Genomic DNA, 13,939 nt, shown 5'->3' with positions numbered 1-13,939 from the left:
TAATCTTACCGTCGTAGTATGAATGATAGAATACTAGTATGTTTAATTATATTGATAATCTTACCGTCGTAGTATGAATGATAGAATACTAGTATGTTTTAATTATATTGATAATCTTACCGTCGTAGTATGAATGATAGAATACTAGTATGTTTAATTATATTGATAATCTTACCGTCGGAGTATGAATGATAGAATACTAGTATGTTTAATTATATTGATAATCTTAGCGTCGGAGTATGATGAAGAATACTAGGGTATGTTTTAATTATATTTGATAATCTTAAACCGTCGTAGTATGAATGATAGAATAATTCTAGTATGTTTTAATTATATGATAAATTCTTATGCGTACGTAGTAATGAATTGATAAGAAACGTAACTAGTATGATGTTAACTAAATATTGATAATGATAGAATACTACTAGTATGTTTAAACATTATATTGATAATCTTACCGTCCGTAGTATGAATGATAGAAATACCTGGTATGTTTAATTATATTGATTAATTCTTACCGTCGTAGTTATGAATGATAGAATACTAGTATGTTTAATTATATTGATAATCATTAACCGTCGTAGTATGAAAAATTGAATTTAGAATACTAGTATGTTTTTAATTATATTGATAACTCTTAGCGTCCGGGTTAAAAATTTTAAATGAAAAAGATTAAAAATTTCTTAATTTTTGTTTTTGGATTTAATAAAATTTAAAAATTTTTTAAGCCCTCGGGAATTTTTTAATTTGGGGGTAAAATTTTCTTTGTAAAATTTTTTAAATTTTATTGAAAAATTTTGCCGTTTGTTTTAAAAAATAAAAAAAATACTTTTTGTATTTTATTAATAAATTTTGAAAAATTCTTAACGGGTCGGAAATATAATGAAAAGAAAATACCCAGTATTGTTTAAATTAATATTGATTAAATTCTTTTAGCGTAGTTTAAAAATTTTTTGAAAATGAATGAATAATAGTAATTTGTTTAATTTTAAAAATTTTTTTAATCTTTTGGGCGTCGGAGTATGAATGATAGAATACTAGTATGTTTAATTATATTGATAATCTTAGCGTCGGAGTAAATAAGTATGAATGATAGAATACTATAGTATGTTTAATTATATTGATAATCTTAGCGTCGGAGTATGAATGATAGAATACTTGTATGTTTAATTATATTGATAATCTTACCGTCGTAGTATGAATGATAGAATACTTGTATGTTTAATTATATTGATAATCTTACCGTCGTAGTATGAATGATAGAATACTAGTATGTTTAATTAAATTGATAATCTTAGCGTCGGAGTATGAATGATAGAATACTAGTATGTTTAATTATATTGATAATCTTAGCGTCGGAGTATGAATGATAGAATACTAGTATGTTTGATTATATTGATAATCTTAGCGTCGGAGTATGAATGATAGAATACTAGTATGTTTGATTATATTGATAATCTTAGCGTCGGAGTATGAATGATAGAATACTAGTATGTTTAATTATATTGATAATCTTAGCGTCGTAGTATGAATGATAGAATACTAGTATGTTTAATTATATTGATAATCTTAGCGTCGTAGTATGAATGATAGAATACTAGTATGTTTAATTGTATTGATAATCTTAGCGTCGGAGTATGAATGATAGAATATTAGTATGTTTAATTGTATTGATAATCTTACCGTCGGAGTATGAATGATAGAATACTAGTATGTTTGATTATATTGATAATCTTACCGTCGGAGTATGAATGATAGAATACTAGTATGTTTAACTATATTGATAATCTTACCGTCGTAGTATGAATGATAGAATACTAGTATGTTTAATTATATTGATAATCTTACCGTCGTAGTAATGAATGATAGAATACTAGTATGTTTAATTATATTGATAATTCTTACCGTCGAAGATTTTTACAAAGCATTGTGGTTGTTTTTTGTCAGCGGGGGAAAAGGGGGGTACCTCCGTTACGCCAAGAAAGTAGTTTCATACTTAGGGGTATATCGTATCCCTTAAATTTCTTTTTGGCCATTCAAGTTACCAAATTTTTGGGGTTTGATTTATAAAAGCATGGGTTTTTTGGTTTTTTCCGCCTTTTTCCCCCAAAATTTAAATTTAAGGATGAAATTTAAATTACAATAAATTTTTTTCCCCTTTTTTTAATAATTTTTTTTAATTTTGGGTTGGGGTTTTTTAAATTTTTTTTTTTAATATTTTTTAAAATTTTTTGTTTGCTGTTTGTTGTTTTCGTTTGGGGAAGATTAAATTAAATTTGGGTTTTTTTAAAACGCAAGAATCATAATAAATTGCTAACAGACTAAGAATATTTTAGACTAGTCACAAAGAACTAAAACAATCAAAATAACATCACGAATCTTCAAATGTATATCATTCACAAACAGTTGTTATATATATATTGATTGTGTAAATCCAATATAAATGTCCTTGTCTTTCTATCGGACAATGGATTGATTCATTTCTCCAAACATGGTTTTCATCAATTTGAGATATTTCGTTTCCGTAAACGTTATGTCGATTAAATATTTATAATGTTTATAAACGAAGAAAAAGCTAAATATCTGGTTTCCAATAAATAATTGTTTAGTTTCTTGACTCATATTATTAAGATAGTCTTCCTGTAATGCTTTCCCGCCGAAACAATTCTATCATCGTCCGATATCGTAGCAAAATGGTTATTTCCGGAACGTTATTTTTTTCAAAATCTTGGAATTAGATTATTTACAATCACTCATCCTTTATAGCTATGTATTAAATTCGTTAATGAACGAATAAAAAGTGTTGAATACTTGAGATCGTGAATAATACCCTTCCGGAAATGACCGATTTATTACGACATTGGCCGATGTTAGATTTTATTTGGCGTGAAAGCATTACAGTTAGACTACCTTTATAACATTGAGTTAACTCTCTGTTGTTTGTATTACCTTCAATTGAATGTACCACCTTGTTGTTAGGAGGAGAACCATCTCCATCTGTTGCATGAACCCTGGCGAATGGTATACCTCCAAACAGAGAGAGACAGAACAATAAAAAGTGTTTAAATAGTAAGATTGGCTATGAATTGAATTTCACATACGAATAGTGCTATAATCAAACACGTTGTTGAAACTTTACTTCTCTAAAAGTGCTGGAACAAATATTTTTTTCATGTCATGTTTTACATTTATGCATTTTCATTCGATATCAATAATCAGGATTTGGCATAGATATATTCAAAATAAAGGAAATATCTATTAACGTAATCTATAAACGTACGAATAAATACAGTTAAAAATATCGCACATTCGTTTCAAAAGTCTTCTCTATTTCAGACATAAGATTTACGGTTACAGAGAAACTACCTATATCAAACAAAGGTGATATTGTGACTTCGTACCCTTCTTCTAGAAATGAAGGGACATGTTCGTTAACGTCACCAATGAAAATCGTCATGATAGCGCTTCCTGTTTTCTGCGGATTACCTTCATCGAAAGCTCTGAAAAAAACGTCTACATGGTGATACTCACTATAACATACAAGCAAAAGAATGTACAGCTTTACTATTGAATGATTCCGTTTTCAAAATTCATCTATCATACCTTTTCGATATTTTTAAGCAAAAACCATTTACTTTTTTTATGTAAAGGCTCAAAATTATACGTACACCACCGTTACTGTTCTTCTGTCCAGCATTTCAAAATCGATTGGTATTGCGGTTGTTATTTCGTCTTTATTAGCCCCACCTATCCTAAAATACAATGGGTTAAGTTGCTGTAGAATGTAACTGATTTTTCCAGTTCCGCCAAGAACTTGGAGCTTTATCCCCGTACTGGTTCCAACTTGGTTATTTTCTCGAACAGTAACTGAAGCATTGCCTTCACCTTTGCCGGAGTTGATTGGAGGCTCTTTCCAGGACGAGAAGAAATTATCCGATTGACCGTCTGTATAAAGAAATATATAAACTTGTCGGTGTGAAGAAATATATATACTTGTCTATGTGAAGAAATATATATTCTTGTCTGTGTAAAGAAATATATATACTTGTCTGTGTAAAGAAATATATATTCTTGTCTGTGTAAAGAGATATATAAACTTGCCTGTGTAAAGAAATATATATTCTTGTCTGTGTAAAGAAATATATAAACTTGTCTGTCTGAAAAAATATATATACTTGTCTGTGTGAAGAAATATATATACTTGTCTGTGTAAAGAAATATATAAACTTGTCTATGTGAAGAAATATATATTCTTGTCTGTGTAAAGAAATATATATACTTGCCTGTGTGAAGAAATATATAAACTTGCCTGTGTAAAGAAATATATATTCTTGTCTGTGTAAAGAAATATATAAACTTGTCTATGTGAAGAAATATATATTCTTGTCTGTGTAAAGAGATATATATACTTGTCTGTGGGAAGAAATATATAAACTTGTCTATGTGAAGAAATATATATTCTTGTCTGTGTAAAGAAATATATATACTTGCCTGTGTGAAGAAATATATAAACTTGTCTGTCTAAAGAAATATATAAACTTGTCTGTGTGAAGAAATATATATATTTGTCAGTGTGAAGAAATATATAAACTTGTCTGTGGGAAGAAATATATAAACTTGTCTGTGTGAAGAAATATACATATTTGTCAGTGTGAAGAAATATATAAACTTGTCTGTGGGAAGAAATATATAAACTTGTCTATGTGAAGAAATATATATTCTTGTCTGTGTAAAGAAATATATATACTTGCCTGTGTGAAGAAATATATAAACTTGTCTGTCTAAAGAAATATATAAACTTGTCTGTGTGAAGAAATATATATATTTGTCAGTGTGAAGAAATATATAAACTTGTCTGTGGGAAGAAATATATAATTTTGTCAGTGTGAAGAAATATATAAACTCGTCTGTGGGAAGAAATATATAAACTTGTCTGTGTGAAGAAATATACATACTTGTCTGTCTAAAGAAATATATAAACTTATCTGTGTCAAGAAATATATATACTTGTTTCTCTAAAGAAATATATAACTGTGTCTGTGTGAAGATATATATAAACTTGTCTGTCTGAAGAAATATATATACTTGTCTGTAGGAAAAAATATATAAACTTGTCTGTGTGAAGAAACATATAAACTTGTCTGTGTAAATAAAAATATATACTTGTCTGTGTGAAGAAATATATACTTGTCAGTGTGAAGAAATATATATACTTGTCTGTATAAAGATATATATATTCTTGTCTGTGTGAAGATATATATAAACTTATATGTGTGAAGAAATATATAAACTTGTCTGTGTGAAGAAATATATATACGTGTCAGTGTGAAGAAATATATATACTTGTCTGTATAAAGATATATATATATTTGTCTGTGTGACGAAATATATAAACGTGTCTGTGTGAAGAAATATATATACTTGTCTGCATGAAGAAATATATATACTTGTATGTGTGAAGAAATATATATACTTGTCTGTCTGAAGAAATCTATATACTTGTCTCTCTGAAGAGATATATAACCTTGTCTGTCTGAAAAAATATATAAATTTGTCTATCGAAAGAAATATATAAACTTGTCTGTGTGAAGAGATATATATACTTGCCTGTGTGAAGAAATATATAAACTTGTCTGTGTGAAGAAATATATATACTTGTCTGTGTAAAGAGATATATAAACTTGCCTGTGTGAAGAAATATATATACTTGTCTGTGTGAAGAAATATATATACTTGTCTGTGTGAAGAAATATATATACTTGTCTGTGTAAAGAGATATATAAACTTGCCTGTGTGAAGAAATATATATACTTGTCTGTGTGAAGAAATATATATTCTTGTCTGTGTAAAGAGATATATAAACTTGTCTGTGTAAAGAAATATATATACTTGTCTGTGTGAAGAAATATATATACTTGTCTGTGTAAAGAGATATATAAACTTGTCTGTGGGAAGAAATATATATACTTGTCTGTGGGAAGAAATATATATACTTGTCTGTGTGAAGAAATATATATTCTTGTCTGTGTAAAGAAATATATATACTTGCCTGTGTGAAGAGATATATAAACTTGTCTGTGGGAAGAAATATATATACTTGTCTGTGTAAAGAGATATATAAACTTGCCTGTGTGAAGAAATATATATACTTGTCTGTGTGAAGAAATATATATTCTTGTCTGTGTAAAGAGATATATAAACTTGTCTGTGTAAAGAAATATATATACTTGTCTGTGTGAAGAAATATATATACTTGTCTGTGTAAAGAGATATATAAACTTGTCTGTGGGAAGAAATATATATATACTTGTCTGTGGGAAGAAATATATATACTTGTCTGTGTGAAGAAATATATATTCTTGTCTGTGTAAAGAAATATATATACTTGCCTGTGTGAAGAGATATATAAACTTGTCTGTGGGAAGAAATATATAAACTTGTCTGTGTGAAGAAATATATAAACTTGCCTGTGTAAAGAAATATATATACTTGTCTGTGTAAAGAGATATATAAACTTGTCTGTGGGAAGAAATATATATACTTGTCTGTGGGAAGAAATATATATACTTGTCTGTGTGAAGAAATATATATTCTTGTCTGTGTGAAGAAATATATAAACTTGTCTGTGTGAAAAAATATATATACTTGTCTGTGTGAAGAAATATATATTCTTGTCTGTGTAAAGAAATATATATACTTGCCTGTGTGAAGAGATATATAAACTTGCCTGTGTGAAGAAATATATAAACTTGCCTGTGTGAAGAAATATATATTCTTGTCTGTGTAAAGAAATATATAAACTTGTCTGTGTGAAGAAATACATAAACTTGTCTGTGTGAAGAAATATATATTCTTGTCTGTGTGAAGAAATATATAAACTTGTCTATGTGAAAAAATATATATACTTGTCTGTGTGAAGAAATATATATTCTTGTCTGTGTAAAGAAATATATATTCTTGTCTGTGTGAAGAAATATATATTCTTGTCTGTGTGAAGAGATATATAAACTTGTCTGTGTGAAAAAATATATATACTTGTCTGTGTGAAGAAATATATATTCTTGTCTGTGTAAAGAAATATATATACTTGCCTGTGTGAAGAGATATATAAACTTGCCTGTGTGAAGAAATATATAAACTTGCCTGTGTGAAGAAATATATATTCTTGTCTGTGTGAAGAAATATATAAACTTGTCTGTGTGAAGAAATACATAAACTTGTCTGTGTGAAGAAATATATAAACTTGTCTGTCTGAAGAAATATATAAACTTGTCTGTTGGAAGAAATATATTTTTACGTTTGATGCATTTATCGTACTTTTGGTTCTTACATAAATTATCATATTAAATGACATTAAAGGTCTAGCAAAAAGAGATCCAAAATTTGCCGATAGGAGAAAAAAATAAAACAACACTTAAATAGAGTACGGTGCAAAAAAATATCTGTCAACAGCTACCAACACGGCAAATAATTATATCTTAAATGTCTTACCTGTTTGGTTGATGCCATTTCCAATGAAGAAAATTAACAAGAAAACGAGAAACATTTTTATCCCCTGTTTTCTTAAGACTGAATTTATAAAACAAACGAACAATAAGTGAAATCATTTTGTACTTAGTTATATCGTTAGTCATCTTAAAGCGATGAATAAATATGTCTAAAACAATTACATATTTTTTTAATCAGTTTATAAAAAGCTGACTTGATGAGAAAACATGTAAAGTTAATATGATACATATACTCATAAAAAGTTGATACTTTGCCTTGTCAAATAGCTTATCCACTTGGTAGTAATGTCATTTAAATTGAAATAATGTCTTGAAGAATGGATGATAAACAAACCGTGTGGACTGCTTATTAACAAAATGCATCAAAATGCTGGAACAAATACATCAGTCGGTGGAACTTTTCAGTCGATCCCGATTTCTAGCATAGGCTTTTATTGTTAACAAACTCAATACAACCGAGTCTGCAATGTTTAGGAGGCGGGAGATCTCTACTTTGTAGATTTCTAAAACTCCCCTAAATAAAATCAGGTGCAAAGTATCGTGTGGCAACTATAAGAAGATGTCCCGTACTTACTTTTTGTATGCTTATATTTGCTCAGGCCCTTAGGGTAATTGGCTTTAGTGCTTTTAATGTTCAGAATTTGATACCGCTTAACCAGTGCTGGTGCGCGTACTAGTTGTTTCACGCATTATGTGTCTCAGTAAAAGGGAGTCTGAGATTTTCAGAAAGTTTTTCTTTGTTGACTTAATTTGTTTCCTTTTTAAACGAGTAATTTTAATGCATTTTATACAATATTGCAAAGCGACTGTCAATGATTATCAAATAATTGTAATGAAGACATTAGTTTTAAAACATAGTTTGTGCATGGCCTGAAGTACAAATGTATTGTGGAAAACTGCAAATCGGTTGAGCATGCAGTTGTGGTAATTGATGCATATAAGTGTGTGCTGCAACTGCTCTTGTGCTCTGGGTAGCGTTTACCGTTGGCTCTTTTCGCTAATCAAATTTCGTTTGGTGGAATTTCTTTCCGGTCCTAGCAGTTTCCGGTTAGTCGTGCCGTGCCGTTTGCTTGTTGTATCAAGCTCCTGAATATTTTGTATTTGTGTGGTCCAAATTTGCCCACACGGAGTAAGTTTGGTTTGATTTATGACATATTTATAAGATTTATCCCATACATGTGTACCTTAAAGCTTAACGAATGTTTAATTAAGAAAACTGGGCTCAGAAATCGAGCATGGTTAACCCACCCAAATTTTCAGCATTGGAAATAATCATTTCGGATAAACTTAACTTAACTTTTGTTTTAAAGGAGTTTATAATCATGCCATTAGAGACCTATGGCTTATTATGCTAAGCTTTTTTACAATATAATTGTACATGTCAATGTCAGTTTATTCAAAGTCAAATTGTATTATTTCTTTACCTATTGTGAAACATAATTTTATCAAGAATTTACTTGTATTTGCAGGTCTTTACCACATAAGCTTGTGTCAATAAAGAAGTTTATTAAATCGACTCAGGCGTTCGTTATAAGAGCTGTATCATGACAGCATAGAGGATATCTTTGGTTCTGGATACAAAGAAATGAGTTGGTAATGCACCAAGGTTGATAACTTTCCCAACTTGGACAAGAAAGCTTAAAGCACAAGCAGGAAGAGAATACAAAGTTTGATGGACTCTTAAAATTATTGGTTACGTTTGACGTTAATTGATGATTTGTTATATGTATGACTGTTCAAATAAACACCAGAAGCCCCAGAACGACAATAATAGTAATTAATAGTGATTTATTATGCTTTGAAATATATACAATTCTTTAATATGATTGAAACAGAGTCTAGCGTCAGAAAATTATTCGTAAATTTTTTATAAAAAATACATTGGTAATACATAAACAATGGATCAATGAAATTGATACAAAGTATAGCAAGGTTTGGAATAACATAATTTTACATGAAAAATGGTTCAATGGAATTGATAATGAAATGACAAGATTATTATTATTATTATTATTATTATTATTATTATTATTTGCTGTATTTATGTGTGGTGTTTGTCGAAATTCATAGTTAGAAATGGCCTGGTTAACCAAAATTCACTATGTGGACCATTTTTATTAGCAAACTTGTTTGCATTTATACATTGCAACGCTTTCACTCATGTTGTGGAAAATTAGATTTGGAATGAAGAGACATTGACAGTCAATTGTTGAAAGGGAATAATTAGAAATTATCTGTGCAAATAATTAATATATAATTTCTGAGTTTTGTTGAATATACCTTATCAAACACAATAATAAGGATAAGAAATGAAAACTAACAACGAGTGACTGCTTAAACGAATAAGTGGACATTTGTTCAACGGAGACATTGGAGAAATAATACAGATAAATGCTTGTCGAAGGAAATGACGAGTTACCCTCATCTGAGGAAGATCTATTGAACATACAATTATACTTTATATAGTGGAACAGTATAAAGTGATTTATGTTTGTACAGTTTCATCTTATTTTACATCTTAGCACATTTAAGGCATTTCTGGTGTTTAAACACTTTTCGGTGTAATTCTATCTTTCGGATCATAGAAAATTTTTCACCACTAGGTGTCGCACGCAAAATTTTTATCTGAAAATTTTTTCACTCTATTTTATATTTTATTTATTGCTCGTCAACAGTTATTCTCAATAATTATTTATTTGGGGAAGCTTATTTAATCTACCACGTAGTCGCAAATAGCTTCTGGTTAAAAAGCAGTTAGTTTTCTCGGCGACAGCTTCAACGACGAGCGTGAGTGACCTACTTAGGACAGCGTGGATAGCGTGGGTTTGTTACATAATTTGTATCGTTCCTTTTCATTAATCTCTTTGTTTGAGAATAGTTATGAATGTTTTGTTACTGGGCCACTCTTTTACAAAGCGCCTCCAGAGATGGTGTGGTACTAGTCCTATAAATATGACGTCGCTTTGAGATATTTTTGCTTCTGGGCAAAGCAACGTCATATCGAAATTGCTCAAAAACCCATAGCATGTTCCGCCAGAAAATCGGGCGGAACGAAAAACAATGAAGACAGCGTGCATTTACATAATTTTTGACCTATTTATGAACACAACTAAAAAATAAATACCTTTTGTCAAAATAGTTAAACTGTCATATCCGAAAAATCATGATTTAATCCTCTCATGTATTTCAATTCCTTTTACAGCAGATAAACAAATGGCGGCCGTAAAGTGCGCGAGATCTGATTGGCTAATTCAAATGCAAGCGTTTAACTGAGTCAGAACAATCTAACGGAATATTTTTTTAACGAAATAATTGCCCATGCACCGTCAGTGTGTTCGAAAATATTTTTCCGTTCAAAAATTTTGAATCAATCTGTAAAGCACCTTGCTTAACCAGTATGGCTGATAGACAAAAATAGATTGATGTTTATATTTTATTTTAAATTGATAAGTACACTGTTTGAGAGTTTTTGTGTATGATTGAGCATGAAATTGAAAGAAAAGAAGATAAGCTTTTGAATAAAGCTTGAAAGGCAAGACAATAGACATTTTTTGAATTTTTTATGATGCTATGCGTTTTTGAGCAATAACTATTAGACGTCAGGCTTGACCGACACAAACTATAACAAGCCTGTATCGTCTAATATATTGGACTAGTGTGGTACGAAATGTTTGTTGAATTTGAATTTAGATTCGGACCGCGTGCAAGTTTATTGGCATGGAGTGGGCGGAGCTTATGTCGCGTCAAAGTCTAAAGCGAAATCAATTTGGTGCGATGTTTATTTGGTAAATGAATTGGAGATAAACTGCACAGTTGTTAGATATTGGAAGTAATGATTTATGCATTCCAAATTTGCAGCCAAATCAGTTGGTGGATAGCATTATCAGTTTTATGTTCAAATATATTTAGTCGTGGTAGTCAAGTTGTTGTCATCTATGAAATTTTTACATAGAAGCTGGTGACCATGTATATAATGCCAAGGCTGACACAACAAATCAGTTATTCAAATCATATTGTGAAGACAAGCCTTCCCTAATATTTTGGACTCACAACGGAAACAACTTCAACCCGTCGTTTTTTTAGGGATTATGCTGCAAATGATGGTGTCCATGTTGACAACCAAAAGGGCATGCCTCGTTACTATGCTTCAGTTAGAGGCTCCTTTTATTGGCTGAAAAATGTTTTTATCACAATAAGTTTCCTGTCTTCACATGTGTATATATTTATATATATTTGTATATGTATTTCTTTTACATGTTCTTTTTTATACATTGTTGTTTCAGATTATATACACTCAACTTGACAAAACAGTGAATGAGTGATAGTTGTGTGGGACATTTATTTCATGCAAAGATTTGATTTGGTATACCTAACATTAAAAGATTGCCATAGATAAGTAAGTGATAATTCAATTTGCCTTTCATTGTTGCATTATTTATGAATTGTGTTGCCATACAATTCTCATCTATTCTGTTTAGTTTTGGACCATTATCCTAATAAGGTCCCTGTTAACAACATTTAGTGCCCTGAGTTGGCATTGTTAATTTTATATACCGACACATCCACCAGTTGATAACCAGGATATTCGTTGTATGGTTGACCATTTGAACATGGTTTGCTCCTGTTTATACATTCTGCTAGTCAGATATTTACACGTGCGTGTGTTTGTTTGGGGATGCACAATTATACCATACTATTTACACTATTTATTTAATTTTATCACCTGCGTGTGAATTTTTCCGGGTAACACTGGTTGGATACTTTTCTACAAGTACACTTTTTTACACTGGTTTAACAAATTGGTTCCAGTTGGTTATATTCACTTATTGTACATGTAGACTATTCTTATACCATATCAAAGTGGGAGTATCCCAACATATTCCCACCTATAATTAATTCTTGTAAGACATTTCATTTCAGAATGCCTAAAGTCGCACCAAACAAAGCCAAATCTGGCAAGAAGCAGAAGAAAAACGGTAGCAGCAAGTTGGCACAACTCATCGCCACTGCCATCAGCAAGGATGAGGAAGTGCTCAAGGAAATTGTGGATTTACTGCCTACCACGGATAAAGATGACGGTCAAAGAAGCCCTTCAACTCGCTCCTCATCTAAACAAATGCCCAGCAGCCATTCCACTGTCAATGACTCCATGGCTATTGCTGAAATAAAAGGCAATTTGGTAGCGGCGTCCCTAGCAAGAACTACCAGACAAGCATATGACAGGTTTTGGGCAAAATTTTTTGAGTTCCTAACAATCAAATAATTCGTACCATGACATGCCTTTTTCTGCCACTGTCATTTCTGCTTTTTTGTGGCTTATTTACATTTAAAAGAACTATAAGCAATCTTCAATTAGCAGTCACTTATCAGCAATAACTTATTTCCACCAAGTGGCTAGGTTCCCTGACCCTTGTTGATGATGTAATTGTTAAAAGGGAATGATCCTGGGGTGTAAAAAAACTAACCCCCTCTTTTGATCAACGTTTGCCTTTGTTAAAAGTCCACATAAAGAAAACTCATAGTGGCCTGTGACCATATCTTTAAAAGACAATATGTAATGATAGATATCTGTACAAAGCTATAATACTGGTCACTACAATGGGTTTTCTTTAGAATGGGTGAGCTTCTTCCAAGAAATTTAAAGGAAGTGCTAACCAAAGTCATTCAATTCAATCATGTTCATCTGACTAAGTCCCATGTATCTTTGAAGTTACATAATAACAAGATAAAAGAGAAGGCTAAAAAAAACTCAGACAGGTCAACTCACTGTAAGCCAATTGATAATGGGTTACACATCTCGTCACAATAAATTCATACACGAACAAAACAAGCGTTCTTTGTCCAAAGTTTTAAATCACCACGTAAAGAGTGGATATTACTGTTTGGCAAGTGTGTTCCATCCAGGGGTTCTTCACTGTGATTGGCCCCCTCTTTATTTTGTTGTACGATTTGCTCTATTAAATAGGCGTTGATATTCGTTTTTCACTTTTCAAAAAGTTTTTCAATATACACGGTGTTTTTTGATTAACAAAATGTGTACACTTTTGTAAATAATTGATTGTTTTTTGGCATTCAGCCGTCAGTTTTATCATCTCTCACAGCTTTAAAGGATAGGGGCATGTACACAAGCTATTTTGTTCCCAAGGGAATTTCCCCGAACAAAAACCATTTTTTATGCCAAATGGGCAGATGGAAATTTTTTCAAATTTTGCCTTTTAAAAGATACATCCCAGAACTAAGGCTAATGTAAAAGAAATCCTTGTTCTTTGGGGTCAAAAAATCCTTATCGGCTTTGCCCCTTTTAAACCCATTATTTTAAAAGGCCTTTCTTGTTCATTTGGGTGGGGGACACAAACATGGTGTTTTCATTTTAATGTCTTATTGCTCCCCTTTTGTCCCATTGGGTGTTGAACACAACCATATTATTCTTA

At 30.7% G+C, this 13,939-nt stretch overlaps 1 protein-coding gene across 1 annotated transcript in view; it reads right to left on the bottom strand.

Annotated features, from left to right (window-relative positions):
- Positions 1–7,567, bottom strand: part of LOC132715892 (protocadherin Fat 4-like) — a 47,963-nt gene extending 40,396 nt beyond the window's left edge. The window contains exon 1 of the mRNA XM_060698994.1: positions 7,492–7,567. Coding sequence (XP_060554977.1) covers positions 7,492–7,546 — 55 coding nt within the window. The 5' untranslated portion in view covers positions 7,547–7,567. The remainder of the gene's footprint in view (positions 1–7,491) is intronic.
- Positions 7,568–13,939: the final 6,372 nt, after the last annotated feature.

Source organism: Ruditapes philippinarum, unplaced genomic scaffold (genome assembly GCF_026571515.1).
Source record: "Ruditapes philippinarum isolate M1 unplaced genomic scaffold, ASM2657151v2 ctg5919_1_1_1_1, whole genome shotgun sequence".
Classification (NCBI taxonomy): Eukaryota; Metazoa; Mollusca; class Bivalvia; order Venerida; family Veneridae; genus Ruditapes; species Ruditapes philippinarum.
This window is presented reverse-complemented; position numbering and strand designations above follow the sequence as displayed.